The sequence below is a fragment of the Pteronotus mesoamericanus genome, unplaced genomic scaffold (genome assembly GCF_021234165.1).
Source record: "Pteronotus mesoamericanus isolate MK-2021 breed Mesoamerican mustached bat unplaced genomic scaffold, CSHL_Meso_final contig_105, whole genome shotgun sequence".
NCBI classification, from domain to species: Eukaryota; Metazoa; Chordata; class Mammalia; order Chiroptera; family Mormoopidae; genus Pteronotus; species Pteronotus mesoamericanus.
In genome coordinates, this window is record NW_026555006.1 from 14541706 (window position 1) to 14565618 (window position 23913).

Below are 23913 nucleotides of genomic sequence, written 5' to 3' on the forward strand. Positions count from 1 at the left end.
GGGGAAATAATAGAAATTGATTTGCACTTTAGCGGTATGTCTCTGGCAGCTGTGAGGATGGACTGACAGAAGCCAGAGGCTAATGGGCGGGCGGTTATCACGGTAGTCCTAGTCGGAAATGAAGGCTCTGTGGGGTTGGAACTGATTTAAGATAATATGAATTTGGATATGTAGGGGAGGGGATAGCACCCATTTGGACTTGATGAGTTGTAAGTGTAGTGTCAACAGTGGAGTCCTGACCTCCTGGAATCAGTTGGTTATAAGATCCTGAGCACAGGTGAGTAGTCATCCCCTCCTTTCTTTTGCCCTGAGGAGCCTGGGCTTTGGAGGGTTCAAACGCCCGCCGGAATGTGGCTTCCTCGAGGGCAGGATTCCATCTCTGGTTCACAGCTATATGTCAAACGCCTGTGTCTGGCACACATTAGGCACTCAATAAACGTTTGTTGAATGAATGAATGAAACGAATGGCCTTATTCCAAGCCTCCTTTCCTCACTTGTAACTACCTACCAGGAATGGTCGCTGCTTAAGAAAAATCACCTAGTCCACAACCGGACGCACAGTAGGCGCTCAACAAGGTGTGTGTGCGTGCACGCGAGTGTGTTTTCCCTTTAACAGCAGATCGGGTCCCTAGGCGACCACAAAAAAGCGTTTTCTGTCCCTTGAGTCTTCTCTACCTCCCTTCGCCCCCACAGCCTCTACTGGGTCTCGGGGAGCACGTGGGTCCGGTAGGCGGGGGTGGCAGAGCGGCGGGCAGGGGAGCGGGCGCGGGCCGGCGTCTCGCGCGGAGCTGGGCTCCTCGGCTTACGTAAGGCGCGAGTCCCGCGCGGCCGGCCGTGACCCGGAGTGGGGCGGGCGGGCGGGCAGCGGCGGCGCCGCCCAGCGGGATCCTTGCTGGAAGCCTGTCTCAGCGAGCGCCGCGTCCCAGCCGAGGTGTGTGTTTCGGCCACTGCTTTGGGTGGAGAGGTGCCGGACTCCGGCTCCTCGCGGCGGGGAAGCGAGTCCATCAACCCTGGGCGGAGGTGTTGGCTGGGTCGTCCGTGAGGGCGGCAGCCGCTGCGACTTCGGGGGATGTGACAGCCGCCCGGGAGGGGCGGAGGCGCGGACTAAACACTGCCCACGTGCGAGGACCCGGGCAAGGGCTCAGCCCCCAGCCGCCCGGTGCGTGGGGCGACAGGGGGCGGGGTGCGCTGGGAGTCACTGCCGACCCGGCTTCCGCACTGAGTGGGGTTGGCGTAGGGATGCCGGACCGCCTGGCCCCTTCCTCGAATGCGGCGTGGGGAGCGAGACAGAGGGAGGGATCGAGGTGGGACTGGTGGAGCCGACCTCTGAGCCTCGAAGGCTGACCACGCCAGGAGCGGGGGCGCGGACTTCTCCTAGCCCGCGGCGTGGGCGCAAGGAGGGCGGGGAGGTGTAGCGTGGCGCCTCACTCCGCCTTCGAGCCGCCCCGGCGCGGGGCTGAGGGGAGGGGCTGTCTTAAAAGTCTCTCCTTCCCCTGCAGGGACGGCCGGCGAGTCCCGGAGCGAGCGGAGGGTGTCAGAAGCAGGGGCCGGAGAAACAAAGTTGCCGGGGCTTCTCCGAGGCCGCTGTCCGGGTTGTCCGTGTGGCCGCCCCACTCCTTGCGAAGGCAATGGCTTCCAAACTCCTGCGCGCGGTCATCCTCGGGCCGCCCGGCTCGGGCAAGGGCACCGTGTGCCAGAGGATCGCCCAGAACTTTGGCCTCCAGCATCTCTCCAGCGGCCACTTCTTGCGGGAGAACATCAAAGCCAACACGGGTGAGGGGGGTGTGGGGACGAGGGACGGGTGTGAACCGAAGCGGGATCCTCCAGTTAGGCCGGGCAGACGAACGGCCGGAGAGGGGCCAGGTCTCCTCTGCCCCCGGGCGCTCTTCCCCCGCCCACGTGTGGTCGTGCAGGCTCCTACGTGCCGGGGCGCATGCAGCTGGTGGGCCGCGGCCGCGCGGGCGCCGGGGGAGAAGGCCGAGGCGCGCTGGGAGGAGAGTGGGAGGTGCACGCGGCTCCTCTCTCCGCCCGGGCTCCCTGTGCCTTGGGGAAAAGCCGGTAACCACCCAGCTGAGAGAGCGAGGACCAGGCAGATGACAACGCCGATCTCCCCTCCCGCCCAGCTTCCTTGAGGCAAAACCGCCCCCTCCGCCGCGCCCCCGGCCCGTCCCAGCCCCCCTCCTCTCGCCCAGGCCCCCCAGGCCGCGCGCCGCCCACCTGTGGGAGTCCGCCCGGCTGCGCGACGGGGAACCTGTGGCGCCGCGGTGCTGGGAGCCGCGCGCCGTTCCAGCCCCTCCGAGTCCCCTCGGGCCTCTGGACGGAGCCCAGGGTGGCTCTGAAAAGCCTGTCTGTTCCCTGTCGTCTTCTGAGGTCTATTCTCACCGCGAATTCCCCTCCTCCCCAAGCCAGGGCCTGGCGGTCAGGAGACTCGATCTGATAAATTACATATTGAATTCAGGTTCCACAGAACTGGCTTTTTGAGAATGCCTCCCCTGCCTTGCATGATGAATTTGGGGATAGAGATGGCCCGATCTCTGAGGGTTTCAGAATAGCCCTTCTCTCTCTCCTTCTTCCCCGTGTTCACACCAGTTCATTAGCTGGCATGAAAAGGAGAGAAGTAGCTGCTTTGCCGCTGTGAGATACCGGTAAACCCTCCAGGGATGCCGATGCTCATAATTATCAACTCCTTTATGAAAACTTGTTATTGCAACGGGGTATTTGACAATCGACTCTGTTCTCGTTGTCCAAGGTGGTGATTATCCAGGGATCTTCATTACGGAAGCACACAGTAGTTTGAAGAGGTGGGTGGAGGACTGTGCTAGAAAACAAGCTCAAAAATTGGGAATTAAAGAGTCTCAAAGGCTGAGTTTTGTTATCTCTTAAGCAGGTGATAAAAGCAGGTTTTAATTAAAAAAAGATTTTATTTATTTTTAGAGAGAGGGGGAGGGAGGGAGAAAGCGAGGGAGGGAAGCGTCGATGGTCACCTCTGGTAAGCGCCCCGGTGGGGCACCTAAACCTCTACTCAGGCCTGCGCCAGGACAGAGGATCCACCAGCGACCTGGCGACCTCCCAGTGGTGCGTCGTGCGGGAGGACGCCCGGCCGCCGAGCCACACGGGTCAGGGCTGAAAGCACATTTATTACTTGGATTTTCAAGAATCCTCCCGCCCCTCCACCACCACGCCCTCTCAGAAGGAAGAGCTTTGTGTATCAGGTTACACCTTAAATTTTCTTCGGAGGTAATTGTTACATCAATTAGGTCTATTTTAATACCACATTCAAATGCATTTTACTCTTCCAGTGTTTGGGATGGTTCTGGGAGAGCCGTGGGCGAGGGAAGGCTGGCTCGCCACCTAAGAGTTTTGTGATAAGGTGGGGCTTGTCCGTCGTAGGGCGCTGGAGGCGTAGTGAAGACAGGAAATGGTAGAGTGGGATTGAGCCCCTGTCTTAGCATTCTCTATACCTGACTTTGTGACTTGTTTGCTTCTGGCATGAAGGGCTGGGCACTGTCCATCCTGGGGCTGCATTAGTGGCCCTTCCCATTTTTAAAGAGAATAGGATGGGAAGTGGCGTATTTCTGCTTTCTTAGAGGTTTTGAAAAATTTTCACTTGCTCTTATCCCTTGTTTTCATTTTTTTCATTTTAATTTTCTGAATTTTAATTTTCATTCTCTTTCAAATACTTTTAAGTGCCGCCCCCCCCCCCTTCACTCCCCAGTGTTTCTCCCTGGAGTAAGAAATGACTATGAAATGTTTAGATTACCTTTTCGTCTCCTTTTTGGAAATCAAGTAGTTTTTGCATGAACTCGCTTAGAGAAGCAGAAAAATAAAGGATAGTAATGTGTTTTTAAAGTGGACTTGTTTCTAGTGGACTTGGAGGGTGTTCTCAGATTATTTTTCTCTCTCAGAATGCCTAAGAGTCTTACAGGCTTACTGCCTAGTAAATAAAACATTCCACAGTATTTATTTTTCTGTAACCTGCTGTTTGCTTTTAGCTAGCTTCCTGGTAGAGGAGCACAGCAACCCCTGTGTCTGTACCCCCTTTATAGTTGAAGGTTTGAAGGAGATGATGAAACACAACAAAACCCCAGGAAATAAAACCTTGGTAGGAATTTGAATTGGAAAGTAGCTCAGGCCATCTGTTCCAGTTTCGATTAGGGCATACTCCTGTCCACAGGGCCTTCCTGCAGCCTCTGCCTGGTGAAAAGCTGCTCCTTCAGGGAAGGGCTAATCGTTGCTTCCGGGAAATCTTCCTTCCCTACCTGCCTTGGCAGAATTTGTCTCTCTACTCTGCACATAGCTTGTTGGTTCAGTTGCTTCTGTCACATACAGTTATAATGAAGTGCAGCAAATGTCGGTATGATTCATCCAATAGATATTTACTGAGTACCTGTTATGTGTCAGACAGTGTCCTAGGTGCTGGGAGCTATAGCAAAATTTAAGATTATCTTGTGCCTTTTGTCCCTTCTACTTTCATGTTCCAGTTCCCACTGAGCGACGTAGAGGAGAGGAATCTGACAAAGTAACTAATGCATAAAAGGAGTTCAACAAGTCTCTGTTGAAGACATGGTTCAGGAATTACTTAAAATATATATTTTACTGATTATGCTATTAGAGTTGTCCCATTTTTTCCCTCCTTTTATTCTCTTCCATCTTGTACTCCCCTCCCACCAGCATTCCCCCTCCCCCGCACCTTAGTTCATGTCCATGGGTCATACTTACAAGTTCTTTGGCTTCTCCATTTCCTATATTATTCTTAAACTCCCCTGTCTATTTTGTACCTACTATTTATGCTTCTTATTCCCTGTACTTTTTTCCCCCCTTCACCCCCTCCCTTTCCTCTCTGATCTTTATTTCTGTGCTTCTTTTCCTGTTCTAGTTGTTGCTTAGTTTGTTCTTGTTTTTTTTTAAAGGTTCAGTTGTAGATAGTTGTGAGTTTGTTATCGTTTTACTGTTCATAGTTTCTGTTCTTCATTTTTATTTTTTAGATAAGTCCCTTTAACATTTCATATAATACGGACTTGGTGATGATGCATTCCTTTAACCTTACCTTATCTGAGAAACACTTTATCTGCCCTTCCATTCTAATTGATAGCTTTGTTGGGTAGAGTAATCTTGGATGTAGGTCCTTGTCTTTTATGACTTTGAATACTTCTTTTCAGCCCCTTCTTGCCTGCAAGATTTCTTTTGAGAAATCAGCTGATAGTCCTATGGGAACTCCTTTATAGGTAACTGTCTCCTTTTCTCGTGCTGCTTTTAGGATTCTCTCCTTATCTTTAATCTTGGGTAATGTAATTATGATGTGTCTTGGTGTGTGTTCCTTGGGTCCAACTTCTTTGGGACTCTTTTTCGTGGATCTCCTGGAAGTCTATTTCCTTGGCCAGATTGAGGGAGTTCTCCTTCATTATTTTTTCAAATAAGTTTTCAATTTCTTGCTCTTCCTCTTCTTCTGGCACCCCAATGATTCAGATGTTGGAAAGTTTAAAGTTGTCCCAGAGGTTCCTAAACCTCTCCTAATTTTTCTGAATTCTTATTTCTTCATTCTGGTCTGGTTGAATGTTTATCTCTTTCTTCTGCTCCCAGTCATTGATTTGAGTCATGATTTCCTTCCCTTCACTGTTGGTTCCCTGTAAATTTTTCTTTATTTCACTTTGCATAGCCGTTACCTTTCCCTCCATTTTGTGACCATATTCAGCCAGTTCTGTGAGCATCGTGATTACCAGTGTTTTGAACTGTGCATCTGATAGGTTAGCTATCTGTTTATCGCTTGGTTTTATTTTTGGAACTTTGATCTGTTCTTTCACTTAGGCCATATTTCTTTGTCTCAGGGTGCCTGTTATCTTGGAAGGGGCAGAACCTTAGGTCTTCACCAGGGCAGGCAACCCAGGTCACTGCATTGTGATGCTGTATGTGGGGAAGGGGTCTGAGAAGGAACAGTGCTGCTTACTTGGCTCCCAGTTGCTTTTAGTCACTTCCCCCACTACCCAGAAGCAAATTGGGCCCTTCTGGTGCTAATTCCCAGGTTAGTGGGTTTGTGCAAGTTCTAGGACCCTGTAGGTCTCTCCAATGAACTCTCCTGTGAGGCTGGGAGTTTCTCTCACTGCCACAACACCCACAGGTTTTTACAGCCAGAGGTTTTGAGGCTTTCTTTTCCTGCACTGGAACCCTGGATTGCACGATCTGTCTCATTCCCCAGCTGTTGATCCTGGTTTATCTGCACGCTAATGTGGGACCACTGGGTCCACCAGCTGCCATCTAGCCTGCCAGATTCCTCCAGCTGCCGCCTTGCTGCGCCTTTCCTGGACCCTGGCTACCTGTCTCCGCCCCTCCTACTGGCCTGGATGAAATGTTTCTTCTTTAGCTTCTTGGTTGTTGGACTTTCATACAGTTCGATTTTCTGGCAGTATGATTATTTTTTGTTTTTAAATTTTTGTTGTCCTCCTTTTGGTTATGCGAGGAGGCAAAATGTATCTATCTATGCCTCCATCTTGGCCGGAAGTTAATGGGTCAGGAATTCTATCTATATCTTCCCCAGAAGGAGTCAAACAGCATCCAGTGATCAAATCCATTCTGTTGAATTAGCTTGGCTCTATGGTAAAAGTTTATACTTAGATTTTGGGATGTGGAAAAATTTTATCTTCCCTTTGTTAAAAAAAATTTCAGCTGAGTAAATTTGAACATCTGATTGGCTTTATTAAGTATTCACAAATGGGGCAACATCCTGTCTAGCAACTAGAAGGGCACTCAGAGGGGTTTACAAAATGGAAGATTTTTATGGAAAGAAGGTTTGGGCAAGGGAGCTATTAACAAAAAAAAAAAGATTATTTTGGGGCCAGGACATCATCCTTTTTTTTTTTTTTGGAAGTGTGTGGGAAGTAGGGAGAATGGGAAGGGTTTTTATCATGAACATTTTCTCTCTTTTTAAATTTTTATTCCTATATTGGTCTTTATTTAAAAGAAAGATTTTTTTTAAAGTTAATTTATTTTCCAATTACAGTTGACATACAATATTATTATATATTAGTTTCAGGTATACAACATAATGATTAGACATTTATATACCTTATGAACTGATCACCCTGACAAGTCTAGAATCCATTTAACATCATACACAGTTATAACAGTATCATTGAATGTACTGCCTATGCTGTACTTTATATCTCCATGACTATTTCTATAACTGAGATGCTGCTTCTTTCTCTGAGGGATGTATAGTGACCATGTGACAGATTACCTTGTTGATGTTGACCAGAAAAGTCCAGACTGGTTGATTAAGGTTATGTTTATGGGGAGGATGAAAATGTTCTTAGACCAGGTATTAAGTCTAGGTTTGGTATCAGGGGCTCTCAGTACCAGTGATGCCATTTTGGGCCTGTGGTCTCTTTAACACCTTCAAGGTACTTTTGGCTGGTCTAATAAATTGACATGAGGCAGATTAGCAGGAAAGAAATAAAGTTTAATAACATGTATGTTTATCTCCTGAAAACATGGGGTAGACCCAGGAAAACTGAGTAACTTGCCAAAATGGCTGAAGTCACCACCTTAAATACCGCCTCAGCTAAAGACAAGACATTGGAGATGGAGAGTAACTTAAGGGAGGTTACCAGTGAAAGCGCAATAAACAAGGATAAAATTGTTATGTAGAGTTAAATCCAAGTGTTCTCCATTGACAGTGAAAGCAGGCCTGGTACAGTGAGGGAAACACCTTCACAAATAGATTTCCCTTAAAATGTAAATAGTTTTTATAAGGGGTAACTTCTACTTGGTTTTCAGAGCTTCTCCCGTTTGTTGTTTCTTGAAATTAACCAGCCTAAAATTATCATTGTCCCAAAGAGGCATATTTTGAAGTGGCAATTTCTGCTCCCCTTCAATCCCATCTTTGAATCCGCAAGTAAGAAGTTTCACATTCCAGAAGCACTGTTGATAGATTGTTCTAGATCTTATTAAACTAGCCTCAGTCTTGAGAATAGGTCAGTTTAGTCAAGCAATTGTGTCTCATTTCAGGATGTGATCCTTTAGGTGAGCTCCAAACATTAGGCCTATATTGAGCAAGGAATCAGGTAATTAATAAGAGGCATTTCTGTGGAGACAAAAGGAAAAATGAACATTAATGACTGGAGCCAATTATAAATCCCTTTCTGAGCCAAGGGGACAGCCATTGAAGATTTCTAGATGTCAGGTTCAGGGCTTCTTTTGTAGGTCAAAACGTCTCTGATGTCATCAGTGTAAAGGTGGTCGGTCGATGATGTGGGCTGTGAAAGAATTCACAAAGAGAAGAAGGTGTAGAGAATAAAGTTTTTATTCGTTCTCCAAGAAAGGAGAGGGGCATGGTGTGGAGAGATACACCAGCCTTGAGGAGTGGGGGCTTTGAGCTTTTATTGGATTATAATTGGATTAAAAAAGGTTGGGGGGCCGGGGTTTGCTGTAGTGTGGCCCCTGGGCTGTTGGGGGCATTGTAACAGAGGCTGCAGTTTGTTCCTGTGGCTGTAGGGAGTGGTTAGTTCTGTTCTTCCAGTAATTGCCAGGCCTGGGGACAAGCTCAGAAGAGTAAAACGGCAGTCCTGTTTAACAAGGCCACAGGCCTGCTTGGCAAACGATGCCACAATGGCAAATGGGGCTGGCTTTGTCCTTTCAATCAGGTGTTCAGCCCAACGTTTTTAGTGGCTTATGTCAGGCCTGGAGATTGTCTAAACATGAGTTATTGTGGTGATTTTGGTGATTTCTCTTGTTTATATCACATCACCTAGTTGCAGTTTGCACAGCTTTGGGAAAAAGGGTGATTATAGTTCTCAGTGGTTCCAAGTCAAAGGTTGAGAAAAAATTTGAAACGATAGTTTGCAGAGTTCAGCCAGATATTTGAGGAAATTAGAGTAATTTGGGATCCTGTCCAGTTTATAGATAGGAGCAAAACCTCAAAAGACAATGAATGGTACTAGAATCTTATATCTACAAAGCTATATTATTGAAGCAAATATTTCCCTCTAAAATCATCCTCATTTTTACCAAAGATAGCCAAATTTAGGCTAATTTATTTGCAAAATAAGTCTAGTTTCAGTAAATTTGGCCTAATTATTTGTGTAAGTTCAACAAGTATAGTAATTAACTAACTATATAGGCTCTTTTAAATCTGTTTTGCTGGGCTTTTTCTTGAGGAATCTCTAGATTGAACTTTTAATAGCTGCTCAAGGCCAGAAGAGTCAAGCAAAGGACTTGATTAGACTTCACTGACAGTATCTATAGATTTGGGTGTAGTCCTCTCTTTTTGAGGTCCACAGAATATCTTGAGGAACCTGTACCTGCCAGGAAGTGACTTTCTTTTCTCACCTGGTAGGCTGTTGGGAACTCTCTAAGCAAGATATCAGGCTGATATTTTTAAGAGGCCATTTATAGGCTTCCAGAGTCAATCTTAGTTCCATAAAGCTGTCTGGTCATATTTGAGTCTACACATATCTCTCTCAAACATGACATTCTAGTCAAAGCCCTGGTAATAAAACCAGTGTTTCCAGCTGAGTCTATTTACAAGGAAAACAGATTCTTATTGAAATTATGCAAACAACTATATTGCCATGAAAATAAGAACAGTCACTAAGAGTTTCCAAATTCTTGAGGGATCAGGTATGGAGAAAAAGATAAATGTTTTAATTCTGTTCATAAAGGTATAATTTACCAAATCGATCTGTCGTAGGTAGTTGAAAAGACACAACTTTTTTTTATATATCTGGAAAACAAAAGATTTACAAAATTGATGTTTCAAACAAAATGCCATAAACATTATAATCATCCTTATTAGTTCATTATTCCCATGTAAATAATACTTGTTCCACTTGAATCCAGTTTTTTCCATTAGTCCTCTCAACCCTGACTGAAGATTGAGGGTGAAAATGATAATTCTGAGACGTTTCCAAGTCCTTCATCAAAGCTTATATGATTTTTCCAGTGCAGTGGGTGCCTCAAACACTAAAACCTGTGGAAGGTATGCTCCAAGTGGGAGACACATTTTCTAAAGTTTGTCACTGTGAGGGCATCAGCCTTGCAGCAGGGAAGCCTTCAACTCATCTGGAAACATACCCATCTTGTATAGAACATATTGATAACCCATGTTAGGTGGCAGTGGAATGAAGTCCAACTTCATTGCCCTGTGGGGGATGAAGGAATGCAAAATACTGAAAAATGGGGTTTGCCCGGGAGCCTAGAAGAACCAGGAGGCTGTCTTGGGTTTCCCACAGTTCTAACTATTGATATAATTTACAGTCAATTTTTTACCCATAAATATACCCTAGAAGTTTATCCTCACTTATTTTGACCTTGGTTCCCATACAATTCAACGAACCAAATAAGCCAAATTAGTTTACTATTCCCCTTTTATAGGAGAGAGATACTCTTTGAAATGACTCAAGGGCCCTTTTGGAAAATTTCAAAGTTATTTTTAGGTTAGGAAAAAGACTCTAAACATTTGAATTTTGGGAAGTTGTCAAAAAATATCAAAAGGTTTTGAAACACTTGACTAAATAGGATCATAGGTCATAATGAAACAATACTTAACTAAAGCAACAATAAAAGATTTCAAAGACAAATATAGTTTACATAATTGTTAGCAAAATATAGCTCTTAATATTGAGAAGATTGTTGAAGTATTCAAGAATGTGATTAAGACAACATAAAACCAAATTAATTTGATTAAACAAAGAATATTTGCTTTCTGGACAGATTACTTCAAAAAGAAAACCTTTTACTATCTCTTATAAGAGGAGACTGACAGTCCAAGAAAATTTTTTTCTTTTAGCAAATAAAAGGAAATTAAGTTTTAGCTTTACACAAGTATACCATTGATATTAAAGCCTAGCTTTTAAAACCCTTATAACAACAATTCAGCTGTGTCAGTTGCTGTTGTATTGTGTTTAATTACACAAGGTAAGATTTTCTCTGTCTCTTCAACTTTTGTATATTAGTTTTGCCCTTTATAATGTCAAATTCTACTTTAAGCAAAATTACTTTTTTTCTGTTATTTCCCTTAACAGATGTGTGTCTCCATATCTCATATGCCTCCACCCCTCTCCTTTTTCTAATTGAAAATGCTCCTACTTTCCTTCCATTCAAAGATTTCTCCCTCATTCCTAGTAGTTTCAATTACATATATAGGGATTTTTAACCCTTAAAAACCTTGATTTCTAATGAAAACTAAGCAATTAGCATTCTTTAGATTGCCAAGTTCATGAGTACAGTTCATAACCTAGAAACATAAGCCTTTTTACTGGCAAATATATTTTATAATTTCAAGAAACATGCTCTTTTTAATATTACAGTCTTTCAGTCTGACCCAAGACATGTGAACTAGCAAACCCAAATTTATCTTTTACTTTCTCTGTAATAACTGCCAAAGTAGATAAAATTTAGACTTATTTAACAACTAATATTTCAGTATTTTATCTTTTTTTGGGAAGTGATCTACATACTTAGTAATTTTCCTCCTTTAATGCTATTTAGTAAAACTTGAAGGCTTGAAGTTACCAAAATATTTGGGTAAACTATTTAAGAAGACATACCATAAAACAAATATTGCTGAAAAGTTCACAAAAACTTTTTATTTCACCTACATTTATTTATTTTACTTGTATTCAATAATTATGTTTAGATTGCCCACAAAAACTTTATGAAATGTGAGACCAAGTCAGCCATCATTCTATTATTTTTGCTGACAAGTTTATAAGCCTAGTTAGAACAAAAGTATTATATTTAATATAAACTCTCCATCTGTTTTTTCTGTTTTATCCTTACCTGAGGATATGTTTATTGACGAAAGAGAGAGAAAGAGAGGAAGAGAGAGAGACAGACAGACAGACAACGAGACAACGATGTGGGAGAGAAACATTAACCTGTTGCCTCCCATATTCGCCTTGACTGGGGATCAAACCTGCATTTTGGTGTATGGCATGACACTCCAAACAACTGAGTTCCTGCCAGGGCTCTACATGTGTTTTAATTAAACCAACAAACAAGTTTTAATTTTGAACATTTTCCCCAAATCACATGAACCTGAAAGAAGAGCAGCTAAGTTAATTTCCTTATTTCTGAGGATTTTAGAATACTCAATTTTTTTTCATTTTATAAGAGAAAGTTTATTTAGAAAGTTATAGAGGTAGTAAAAGTGAGCCAGTTGGGCTGCGTAGGCTCAGGAAACAAGTTACAGAGGCGGAAGGGCCTTTGGAGAGGAAGACAAAGGTAATGCACCTGGGGGAAGAAGAGGAAGGGAGAGGGCAGGCAAGCTCCGAGAAGGAGGAAACACTTTGCCAACGTAAAAAACATTCATACCTGTAGATAATTTTTCTGACTTTAGTTGAGCCAAACTGATGACAGTTGCTGGCAAGCAAAACCTCAACAAGGTGAGAAAATGCAGCAGAAAAATGGCAGTTTTGCACCTTACTTTATACGTTACAATCAAAGAAGGCATAAGGGGGTCACATGAAATCCACGGGCGATAGATTAGGAAGACAGGAGAAAGCAAAGTGGGGATGGGGGGGACCCCTGGGATCGGATAAAAAGTAAACTGATCAATACATACTTCTTTCATGCTTCTTTTACACAGGTGGGTCCAGGATACTTAATAGTCAACAGTTAACAGTGGTAACAGTGAGGGGGTCTGTGGCCTCTGCTCAGTTGTGGCTGTTGTTCCCAGAGGGATCAGGAAAAAGGGAAGTTAACTTTGATATACTCCAAAGGTATGTTATTGTACATGCAAAAAGACAATAGACAGGCTCAATTAAGATGAAGATTAACTTTGGACAGGGAAGATTGGAGCCTAGGGCACAGCTTTTTGTTAATGTTTTAATTTCAGACATTCTTTATAGTTACTTTAGGTCTCTAAGTTTGCAAGGCTATGAAGGCCTCCCTAGAGCTTGTCAGATTTAGCAGGTGGCCCCTTTTCTTCCACACCTAGACCCCATTCTGAACTGATAAGTGTTTACTTGTTTTTAAGCCAGTTAAATAGAACTCTTTTTACAAATTATCAGTACCACCTGGGGGTAGAAAATACCACCCATCCACACCACCCATCCCGAAACAGAAATTTACAAACTGATGCAAATAGATCTCCTGGTTCCCTTAAAAGGAGTGGAATCCAATCAAGTGAACTTCCTCCCCACTTTTTTTTAAAGAATTACCTCTATTAAAAATAAATAATAGTATATGTAATAGTTGAACATGCTTACTAAACTTTTAAAAAATTCTGAAAAAAAAATTACCTCTGTGAAATGTGCATTTAGTAAAGATGGCCTAGATAAGAGTTCCTGGAGAAGACCAGTTATTTACATCTCAAAGGCACAGGGAAAGAAATACAAAAGTCCTCTTAAAAGGACTTTGGTTTCCTAAGTCCTATATTTACTAGTCTTTTGAGATGAATAGGGGAGGTTTGGTAGGCTTTGCTTTCTGGCCCTGTAAAGACAAATTTGTAAAACAAGACAGCTGTTTAAAATTCCTCAAAGAATTGAGTTGCCACCTGAAGGGCACCATAGGTTGATCCACTTATATAAAGGATTACTAGAATAAGCACTCAGTTTAAGAAGGCTAGCCATTAATATTTGTTTGTATTTGGTCTTTCCGTAGGTGGCCATGAGACAGCTGTTTATGAAGAGAGCTCTCTAAAAATTTTACATATTGGAATTTTTTTCAATTTAAGAATCCATCCTCTGGCCATTGATAGTAGGATCTAGTAATCTCAATAGCAACTCAAACCAACCAGCTTTTTATGGCTTAATCAAGGAAGCACGAGGCCCCCACAAGAGAGTGTGAAGGATGCAGCTCCCGCAAGATGCGAAAGATCGCTCCCAGTGATGCAGAGGGTCTGGAGGTCTGGGAACCTGGCAGTCTGTGACCCATTGTGGGTTCTTGGCTTCACACAAGAAAGAATTCAAATGTGAGTGAAAGTTTATTAGTGAAGCAGTAGGACAGAGAGAAGGGTACTCTACAGGCAGAGCAGTCCCTCCCTAGTGGTATTTACTTCTTTTATTAAGCCTCATTTAATTGAGGGGTAGGGCATTCAATACAGGGGAGGAATAGTCAGGATTTTTCTGGGAAAAGGGTAGAGCCTTCTGAAAAGAGCCCCAGCTGCCATTTTGAGTCCTTATCTGGGCCTTCTGTGTCTGATCATGGGGCCCATGGTGGTGTGTGGTGTGTGCTAATGTATTACAGTGGGTATATACTGAGGCTAGGGCTCACTGTAAGGTGAAATTAGTTGCCATGTTGGATCAAGTTGGTGTTCTGCTGAGTCTAAGCCGTAAATCTGTTGGGTATTGGTCTTAATATCTCCTTGATAGTCTTTGTTGCCCTTGTTGGTTACATACTTTATGTCACCAGAGTTAGAAACAGTTGTTGCAAAACACAGGGAACTATGTGTTTCTCCACGGCTGCCTCTCTTTGAACAGAGTAGGGTAACTTCATTTTTTAAAAAATTCTCTTTCTTCAGATCCATGGCCTGCTCTACTGCCCGCTAATGAATGTGCATCCTCTAGCTGGCAGAAAACCAGAACCATGAGCGGCCCTGTTTTTACCATCTCTGGGAACACTAGAATCAACAGAAAAAAAGAACATTGAAACCAAGTCTTTACCAGAGTCATGTTTACCCAAGAAACTAGTTTCATCAATATTTTCCTGCCAGTTTAAAATTAGCTCACCATGTCTAACTTCCACTGAGCCTGGGAGATAGAGTTCAGGGAGGCTGACAAGCTAAGAATGCTTGCCTCCTGCCTGGCTCCCCAACTTTTGGGAGGAAAATTTTTCCTCTACCTTTGAAGTTCTTGTGGTTGGTCTAACAATTAAATTAACATAAGGCAGATTAGCAGAAGAAAAATAAATAAAAAATTAATAAGATGTACCTCCTGTATACATGGGGGAGACCCGAGAAAAGTGAGTAATTGGCCAAAATGGTGGAAGCCACCACCTCAAATACCTTCAGCTAAAGACCAAAAAGAAATTGTTATGGGTGGAGAGTGACTAATGGGAGGTTACCAGGAAAAGCACAGTAGACAGGGTAAGATTGCTATGCAGATTTAAGTCCAAGCGTTCTCCATTTGATAGCGAAGGCAAGCCTGGTACAGTGAGGGAAACACCCTCACAAATGAAGATTTCCCTTACAACTATAATTGTACTTTATGAAGGATAACTTCTACGTGTTTTTCAGAGCTTCTCCCATGTCTGCTGTTTCTTAAAATTAACCAGCATAAAATAATATCCCAAATAGGCATATTTTGGGGTAGCAAACTCAGATCACTACGAATCTGAGATTAGTCTCATGTTAGCTGTCACACATTGGCTCTGCCTACTTTGCCTGAAGCAGTGCAGGCTGAGACTTATCACATACTTTATTTGAAGACTATCCCCCAGATCTTTGGCTCACATTTTCTTTAGCTTATTGCATGAGTGAATAAAAGGGAGAGTTCTCTTCAACTGACAGGAGCTGGGTCCTACACTCTGTCATAAGGAACATTAGCTAGTGTTTGTGTGTGTGTGTATGAGTGCATGCAGGTACATGGACCCACCCAAGGATGTGTGTTTTATTGATTTTATTGATTTTTAGAGAGAGGGAGAAAGGGGGAGAAAGATGTGAGAAACATTGATTGGTTGCCTCTCGTATGTTTTGAGGATCAAATCCACAACCTAGGTAGGTGCCCTGACTGGGAATCTAACCCTCAAACTTTTGATTTATGGGACAGTGCTCCAACCAACTGAGCCACCTGGCCAGGGCCCATTAAAACTTTTATATCTAGTGATAGCTTCCTTTGTTGAGTGATGTGTGACTGAAACGTTCCTCTGATGAATGTGAGAATCTCTGTTAAGGGTTGGACAAGTAGTGGTATTTTTAAAAATCACATTCTTCTGTACTTGATCTATCTCAAGGGCAGGAAAGTTAGGAGATATTCATTTGGAAGCATCCTGGACTTGACTGAGAGAAAAGATGTTCCAGAGCAAACCTGTTTGTGTTCTTAATATTAACTACAGCTCTTGCTGGGTTTGCAGATGGGACTAGCATTTCAAATTAGATATGGTCTGAGCCTTCTCTGAAAAGATGACCTAGTTCAGAGGGCTCAGGATTTTAGAGTTTTTTTCCCCTGTACTCATTAAGTATAAATATTTGTCTTTTTTTTATGTAACTGAAAACTTCTGAGAATTGGAGGATAGAGGATAAAGACGCTATTAGAGAGACTCGAGAGACAGAGTTAAGCAAGTGTATCTAAAGCAATTTTCTATAACCTTTGTGTAGATCCTACAGAGTCTTGGCTTATTACAGGATTTCTAGAATATGCTATATTCCATTTTTTTCAAGCTTTGTGAGACTAGGGAGATACAGCCCAGGTCAAGGAGTCTGACCAGTTATGAGGCCTCTTCAATCTGCAGGTCCATTTCACATCCCCTTATCTTTTATCTGGTTTCTTTGAAGCTTTTCACACATATTTGTAGAAAACTATTTGTGAATTGAATAAAGTTTTCGCAACAGTAGGTCTGCTGAAACCACAGGAGCTGCTGAATCTGAGCGTTCTTTCAGCGGGATCAGTTTTTAAAAGTAACCTTGTCTGATCAAAGTCATGCCTTTTAGAAAATTTGGAAAATTTTATGTGGAAGAAACTGAAGAGGCAATAAAAATTACCCACAATACCCACACTGACTCTTGAAAATTCTAATAAGTTATTTTATTTTATTTTTCTTTCCTTGGTCTTTGCCCTGCCACCCCCAAAAGATTAACTTGGGGTTATATTAGTTGATAACTCTTCCCCTCCCACTTAGATACATGCATTGTGATCATTTTTCTTTGTTTTTTAAAGCTTCTTCTAAAGCATTTTAAATTTCTATATAGTATCCCATTCACTTAGTAGATATTTTTTGACTACGTACTCAAATATTCCCTTGTCCTTAGAAGTGCAAGTCCACAGGGAGGTGAGGGGACAAGGAAGTTGAGAGGACAGATGAGTCCATATGGAATAAACAGGATAGTATTAGATAGATGTATATGTTGTGAAGGAAGTAAAATGGTGATGAATTAGTAGAGAGGGCTAAGGTAGCTATTCTAGGTCATGTGATTAGGGAGGACCTCTTTGGGAAATGAATAGCCAAAGGGGTGAACATGTAATGATCTAGGATCGGAGTGTTCTATGGAGAAGCAAGTGCTAAGGCCCTGAGGTGAAAACAAGCACAGCTTGTTTGAGGAACAGAAAGAAAGGCAGTATCTTCAGATCCTAGTGAGCAAGGGAAATGTGGAAGAGAGTTAGGTGAGAGAGATGAACATATAGAGCCTTATGGGTCCTGGAAAGGATTGGATTTTATTTAATGGCATTGGAAAGCTCTTAAAGGGTTTTAAATAGGACAGTGATGTTTGGATTTGCTGGTTAAAAGCTGGCCTTTGGGATGCTGTGTGAAGTGACTCCAGGTGAGCTACAGTGGTATCAAAGGAAAGGATTATAATATCTGCTCCATATCACCTCTTCCAGCTTCTGTTACTTGTGCTTATCTTTAAGGTACACACAAATGCAGTGCCATCATAGTTGATGAAACTTTTAAACTTCTGTTTCAAATTTCCTGGAACTCAGGTGATGGCAACGGATCATGAAACTAGTAAATTGGGAACTAGACTATTAGCAATGTGTAAATTCATGCACTATAAAGGACATATTGAGTTTCCTGTTTCTGTTAAAATCTGCCAAGTAAATTGTTAAAGGATATTATATTATGCTGGTCTGCTTTTTAGCACTCTGTGTGGTTCATGTTGTGAGAAGATTTAAAGACTTGGAAATTATATTTTTCCTGTAAAGTTTTAGACAGTATGCTTTCACAATGAGTCAGATATATCAACCACCTATTGTCTTTCAGCAAACTTGATTTTTTTTTTGAAAGCATGGGCAAGTAGTAGAGGCTGTGAATTACTGTGTGCCTTCCCACCCCCATCCACTTGAAGTTTAGTTCTCAGGTTGGCCTTTAAGACATGGTACAGAAGGTCTTATTTGTGTAGTTTCATGAAGTCCAAATAGATGGCTGGTGTTATATTTTAACAGTTTGATGTCTAAGTTCCAGCAATTCTTATATTAATTAAATGACAGGTCAAGCATCCCTTACTTAGCCAGTGAGAGTGATGGTATTGAAATAATGCAGAGTCACTCCTACTCATCAAATTGCCAAGAATCTAGAAATTAACCATTTTCTGTTCTTCAGCACTTTTCTTGACCTGCACCCTGTGATGCTGGCACTTTTTGTAATTCTTGAGACTTGGTCATCATAACTGACATTTGCAGTGGGTCAAGCAGGGCTAGGCCTGGCACTGGCTGATGTATGTATATTATCCTTTAGTCTACACACAAATCTACAGAGCAGTTGTTATATTGCTTTACAGATAAAGAAAGGGCCTCAGAGAGATTGAGTTACTTGCCTTAGGTCAAACAGTCAGTTAAATAGAAAAGCTAGCTTTCAAACTTGGGACTTAATAGCTGGGGATAAAACTTCCCATTATGTCATGCTACCATTCAGGTGCTCCAGTAACTAGTGAAATGTCTGCTTGATGTCTCATAAATGCCACACTGGGACAGTAGATGATATTTACTGTTGCTTAATTCTCCATAAGAGCACTGAGATTTAGCGGTTTTTTTTCAGGGTAGTCTAGAGATATGTGGTTTGTTGTTGTTCTGTCCCTAAAACATTAAAAAAAAATCTAAAAAGGCAAACACTGACTTCCTTTTCCCTCCACCAAAAAGGACCAAAAGAGATCCAAAATAGAAACCTGTAATTGTGAGGAGGTAGAAACTGCTTTTCATCATAATGGTAAGAGTTTTGGAATAATACCTGAACTTGATATTTCATTAATCATGTCACAGATATTTCTATGCCTGCATTAGGTATAGGCATGCAAAAATAAAACATGGCAGGGGTTCAAGTTCTAGGGTTCTGTAGTATGATCTCATGAGTCATGGTGGGGTGTACGTGTGTGGGTGAGGTGTTAAATCATGGGCCAGGAGGAAGAGGGCGTTGTTCAGATGTACCTTTCTCCAGTAATGCTTTTCACACTTCTATTAATTTCTCAAAGTCTATTTTCAGTCTCATTGCTTCTGTGAAGCTGTCCATAGCTGTTGCAACTGCACATTATTTTCTTTAAAATTTCTCTTATTTCTAATCTGTACTTATAATATGGTATTCATTATTACCTCTCTGTAAGATGATCTATTTCATAACTTCAATTATAGTTTCTTGCCATCTGAATGGTAAATTTATTAGTGTCAGTTCAGTTCAACAAATGTTTTGATAGTCTGCATGGCAGGAGGGAAGAAGTGATATAAACAAAGGAAATCTTGTATTCATTATGTCTTATACCTTATATCTTGTGTAAGTACTATGAAATAAATACAACAGTGCAATGATGGATAGTGACCAGGAAGACTACTTTAGATTGTGAAGTTGGAGAACATCTCTCTGAGGTGGTATTTAAGCTGAACTCTGAATGAGGGTAGGAGCCAAATGTGTAAAGATTTGGGGACAGAGGAACAGCATCTGGAAAGACCCTGATGTAGGAGTGAGCTTTCCAGAAGTGGAGAGGAGGGGAAGCAGGTTGTGTCTCTGGAGCCCTATGAGTGAGGAGGAGATGGTAGAAGAGGAGGCTGGAAAGGGAGGCATAGGGCCTTGAGGCATGACCAACAGTAGGAACTTCAGTATAACTGATGGAAAGTGATAGGTTTTCTTGGTCTTGTTGTTAGTTTGTTTTTTATGTATAATATCTTTACTGAGGCATAACGTGCATATAATAAAACTTATTCTTTTCAAATGTATAAGTCAGTGGTTTTTATTACATTTTATAGTTGTACAACCATCATCACTATCTAATTTTATAACATTTGTAGTATCACAGACAGAAACCCTGTACCCGTTAACAATCATTCCCTATTCCCCCTTCCTTCCAGCTCTTGGCAATCACCAATCTACTGACTGTATGGATTTGTATATTGTGGATATTAAATATAAATTGACTTATATGTAAATTTTTGTATCTGGCTTCTTTCAGTGTATTTTCAAGGTTCAACTGTGTTGTAATATGTATCAATACTTAGTTCCTTTTTATTGCCAGGTAATATTTGATTGTATGGATATACCACATTTTGTTTATTCATTAATTAGTGATGGAATCCTGGGTTGTTTCCTGCTATGAACACACAAGTTTTTGTGTGGGTGTTTGTTTTCATTTCTCTTGGGTACATACCTAGGAGCGGAATTGCTGAGTCATATGGTAATACTATGTTTAATATTTTAAGAAACTGCCCTTTTCCAAAGCAGCTGCATCGTTTTGCATTCTCACCAGCAATGAATGAGGTTCTGATTCTCTTTATATTCTTGTTAATAATACTTATTGTATGTCTTTCTTTAATTTTAGCTACGTAGTGGTTGTAAAGTGGTATCTTATTTTGATTTTTGATTTGCATTTCTCTGAGGACTAATGATGTTTTTTCCTGTGCTATTGATCATTTGTATATCTTTGGAGAAAGGTCTGTTCAGATCCTTTTGCCATTTTTAAATGGCCTCATTTGTCCTTTGTTGTTGAGTTCTATATATATTGATGAAGTGCAGTTTACCTATTTTTTTTCTTTTGCTGTGCTTTTGATGTCACAGATAGTAAACCATTGCCTAATCCAAGGTGAAGCCATTAAATATGGGACAGTCTGATTTACATTTTTAATAAGTTGTTCAGGCTATGTTGAAACTGAATTGGAAGGTTCTTCAGTGAAACTAGGGAGAAGTTTAAAGGGTGTTACAGTATCCACAAACAAATGAGTAGAGTTAAATGCCAGTAAGTACTTGTTAAACCAGTATATTGCAATAGCATCTTGTTAATGGGAATAAAAAATGGTCTCCACCTTTAAGGAATTGACAAAGTAAAACATATGCCCAATTAATTGTTTTATAAGTCAGAATATACTGAATGCTATTAAAAATGAATGTAAAAAAGTTTAATAAGAACAGTGAAGAGAGAAATTGCATGTAAAAACAACTAAGTTCTTTTTTCTATCTCCAATGTCTAACCTCCTGTCAGTACTTAATAGTTTGTGTCCTGGCTGGTGTGACACAGTGGACTGAGCACGGGCCTGCAGACCAAAAAGGTTGCTGGTTTGAGTCCCAGTCAGGGCATGTGCCTGGGTTGCCGGCCAGGTCCCCAGCTTGGGGCATGCGAGCGGCCACAAATTAATGTAGCTCTTGCACATCAATGTTTCTCTCCCTTCTTTTCCCTTTCTCTAAAAGCACATAAATGCAGTCTTTTAAAAAATTAAAAAAAAAAAAGTCATTTGCTATGTGCTGTGTGACAGAGTAAATGAAAGCTATAGAGAGAGGGTATTAAAATGGAGCCTTGAAGGACAGGTAAGATTCTGGCAGGTGGAAAAGTGGGCGCAGGAGGGATCATACCATGTCTGAGAGTCGGTAATTAAAATTAAGGGTATTTTAATTGAAACCTAGAGTTGGAGGAATTATAGGCAGGAAGTTGGACATGTCCTTGGGGGCTTGCATGTAATTCCACATTGAGTTTATAAATAGGAAGTCTGTAGGAGTCAGTGTCTTCCTCCATCGCCTTTAGTGGCATGATTGTTGTTTATCATAACAAAGTATGGAGTGGATTGTAGTGAAAAGCAAGTGGAGCACAGCTAAGGTTGTGTCACAGCAGTTTAGATCAGGCATAGGGTAAGAGTAAGGGCAAGAAGGGGATTTGGGAGAAGTTGAGGTAGTGATGGCAGTCCTTAATATGATCGTCTGTGTGTGGGAGTGGTGGGAAGGGCAGAGCCAACTGCAGCCCTTTGAAGGGTCCAACTGCAATGATTGTGGGGAAAACTGTTCCCATTTCATGGAAAAAGCAGTCCAAGAACTGGGAAGGATAAGGAGTTTAACATACCTGCGTATTTGTGGGAAGTTCCAGGTGGAAGATATCCAGTGGGTTTTGGCATAGCAAGTGGTAGGTGCAGGACTTGTCTGTATGGCATAGAGAAAAATAGTTGGGCTTTGGAGTCCGGCATACCTCTGGCTCAACTGACTCTGGAAATTTGGGGGGAAGTTAATGAACTCGGTTTTCTCCTTTGTAAGAATCCTTACCTCACACGGTTCTTGGAAGGGTCAGATGGGTCCATCTCTGTAAAATGCCTGGCAAGTAGGAGGCTTCTCTTTGTGGTTTGTTCCCTTCTTCCCTGGAGTCATAATGCTTTGCTTTCATTTAAAATCTTCCCCAATGAATGTATTGTATCAAATGGAATCACTGGCACAATCCAGTGGGATTTAGGCAGAGTACATGCATGTGTGTTGTGTGTGTAGCAAAGGCTACAAGCACTTGCTCACTGTTTTTAAACTCTTTATTAGTTGTGTTGTTCTATTTATCTTTCAACGTGTCTCGTTTCCATTTCTGTCCAAACAAAAAAACTTACATTAAAGTTATGTATGTACCTCTTTTGGAAGACTCCTTTAGTGCAAAATTGCTTTTTAAAAATTGTGCCACCCTGGCCTCATGGCTCAGTTGGTTGGAGCACTGTTCGGTGCATGGAAACGTTGCCAGTTTGATTCCCTGTCAGGGCACATGCCTGGATGCCTGGGTTGTGGGTTTGATCCCTGGTTGGGGTGTGTGGGGTGGGGGAAGCCGTCAATTTTTCTCTCCATATACTGTTTCCCATCCCACATATACAAAAGTATTTCTCCCCCCGTCCCCCTTCCTTCCTCTCTGTCTCTAAAAATCAATGGAAACACATCCTTGGGTGTAGATTAAAAACAATAAAAATTGTTTCATCATTAAGTTGGGCAGTTTTTGAACTTTACCTGTTTGTCTGATCAGATAGATTTCCCCAGGGTCTTTTAATTTACTGGGCTGCTAGTGTATCTGATTCGACCTTTGCTTTGTTCTGTTTTCCTAAATTCTAACTCAACTGCTTCTGTATTTTTTCTTGAACATGACATCTGTAGACCTTGGTAAGAATAGCCAATGTAGTTTGCAGGATAGCTATGGAATATCGATTGCAAATATGAGTCGTTTCTCAGTTTTCTTAAGTTGTAGCTATAAATACTGTCTCAGGACTTAATTTATTTCTTTCAAAAGGGACATTGATTTTTAACTTGTATTACTTCACTGGCTTAGTAATTAAAAATATCAAGAATCTAGCTTTGAATAAACTGAAAGTGTAAGACCTCCTTTCCATTAAGCTCATGGTTTTGTTTTAATTTTCTAAGGTTTTTAGGAACTAAACACTATGCATAGCAATCAATGTGTTAAATTTAATTATTTGTTCCATTTCTTAATGTCTTAGCATTGGAAGGGATTTTAAGTCCTTCCGTCCAAGTGGCCATTCTGTGCTGGATCCCTTCTATAGCAGCTGACAGCCAACTTGCCTCCTCTGGAGGCAGGCTCTTTCATTGCTGGACAGGTCTAATTGTTGGAAGATTTTTTTTTTTTTTTCCCTTAGACTGAGATGAAAGCCAGCTCCTTGAAACTGTTACCCGTAAGCTGTCATCCACTTATCCAACTTCAGTCTTTTGGTGTCACATAAATTAAATCCACTAGTTCTTCAGATAATTGAAAATAGTTGCTAGGCACCACTTTCCCAACTTTTGTCTCCCCCCACCCCCAAGAAAAATAACCCTAGTTCCCACAACCATTCTTCCATACCATTTCTAGATTCGTTTTCAGCCTGTTCTAATTATGGCCCTTTTTAACTGCAATGTCCACCACCACTAACAACTGGCTAAAGGTGGTGAGACCATTGTAGCTAAGTGGGTTTATTTCTGAATTCTACTCTCTTTGTAAATGAACACATTATTCGGGAGTATTTCTAAACATTGTCCTGCAGTGCACACTGTAGCTCAGTTAGCCTCATAAAACCCACAGTGTTTGAGAGTGTATATTAGGGTCGTCTCAGAACCTAATTACTGGCA

The 23913-nt window shown here is 41.8% G+C and overlaps 1 protein-coding gene across 2 annotated transcripts in view; it reads left to right on the plus strand.

The window, feature by feature from the left end:
- Positions 1 to 877: 877 nt before the first annotated feature.
- Positions 878 to 23913, plus strand: part of AK4 (adenylate kinase 4) — a 67033-nt gene continuing 43997 nt past the window's right edge. The window contains exons 1-2 of one of the 2 annotated variants that reach the window (XM_054574230.1): positions 878 to 931; positions 1500 to 1773. In XM_054574230.1, coding sequence (XP_054430205.1) covers positions 1629 to 1773 — 145 coding nt within the window. In that variant the 5' untranslated portion in view covers positions 878 to 931; positions 1500 to 1628. Of the gene's footprint in view, positions 932 to 1030; positions 1160 to 1499; positions 1774 to 23913 lie in introns of those variants that run through there. The other variant, XM_054574224.1, reaches the window with a different exon arrangement.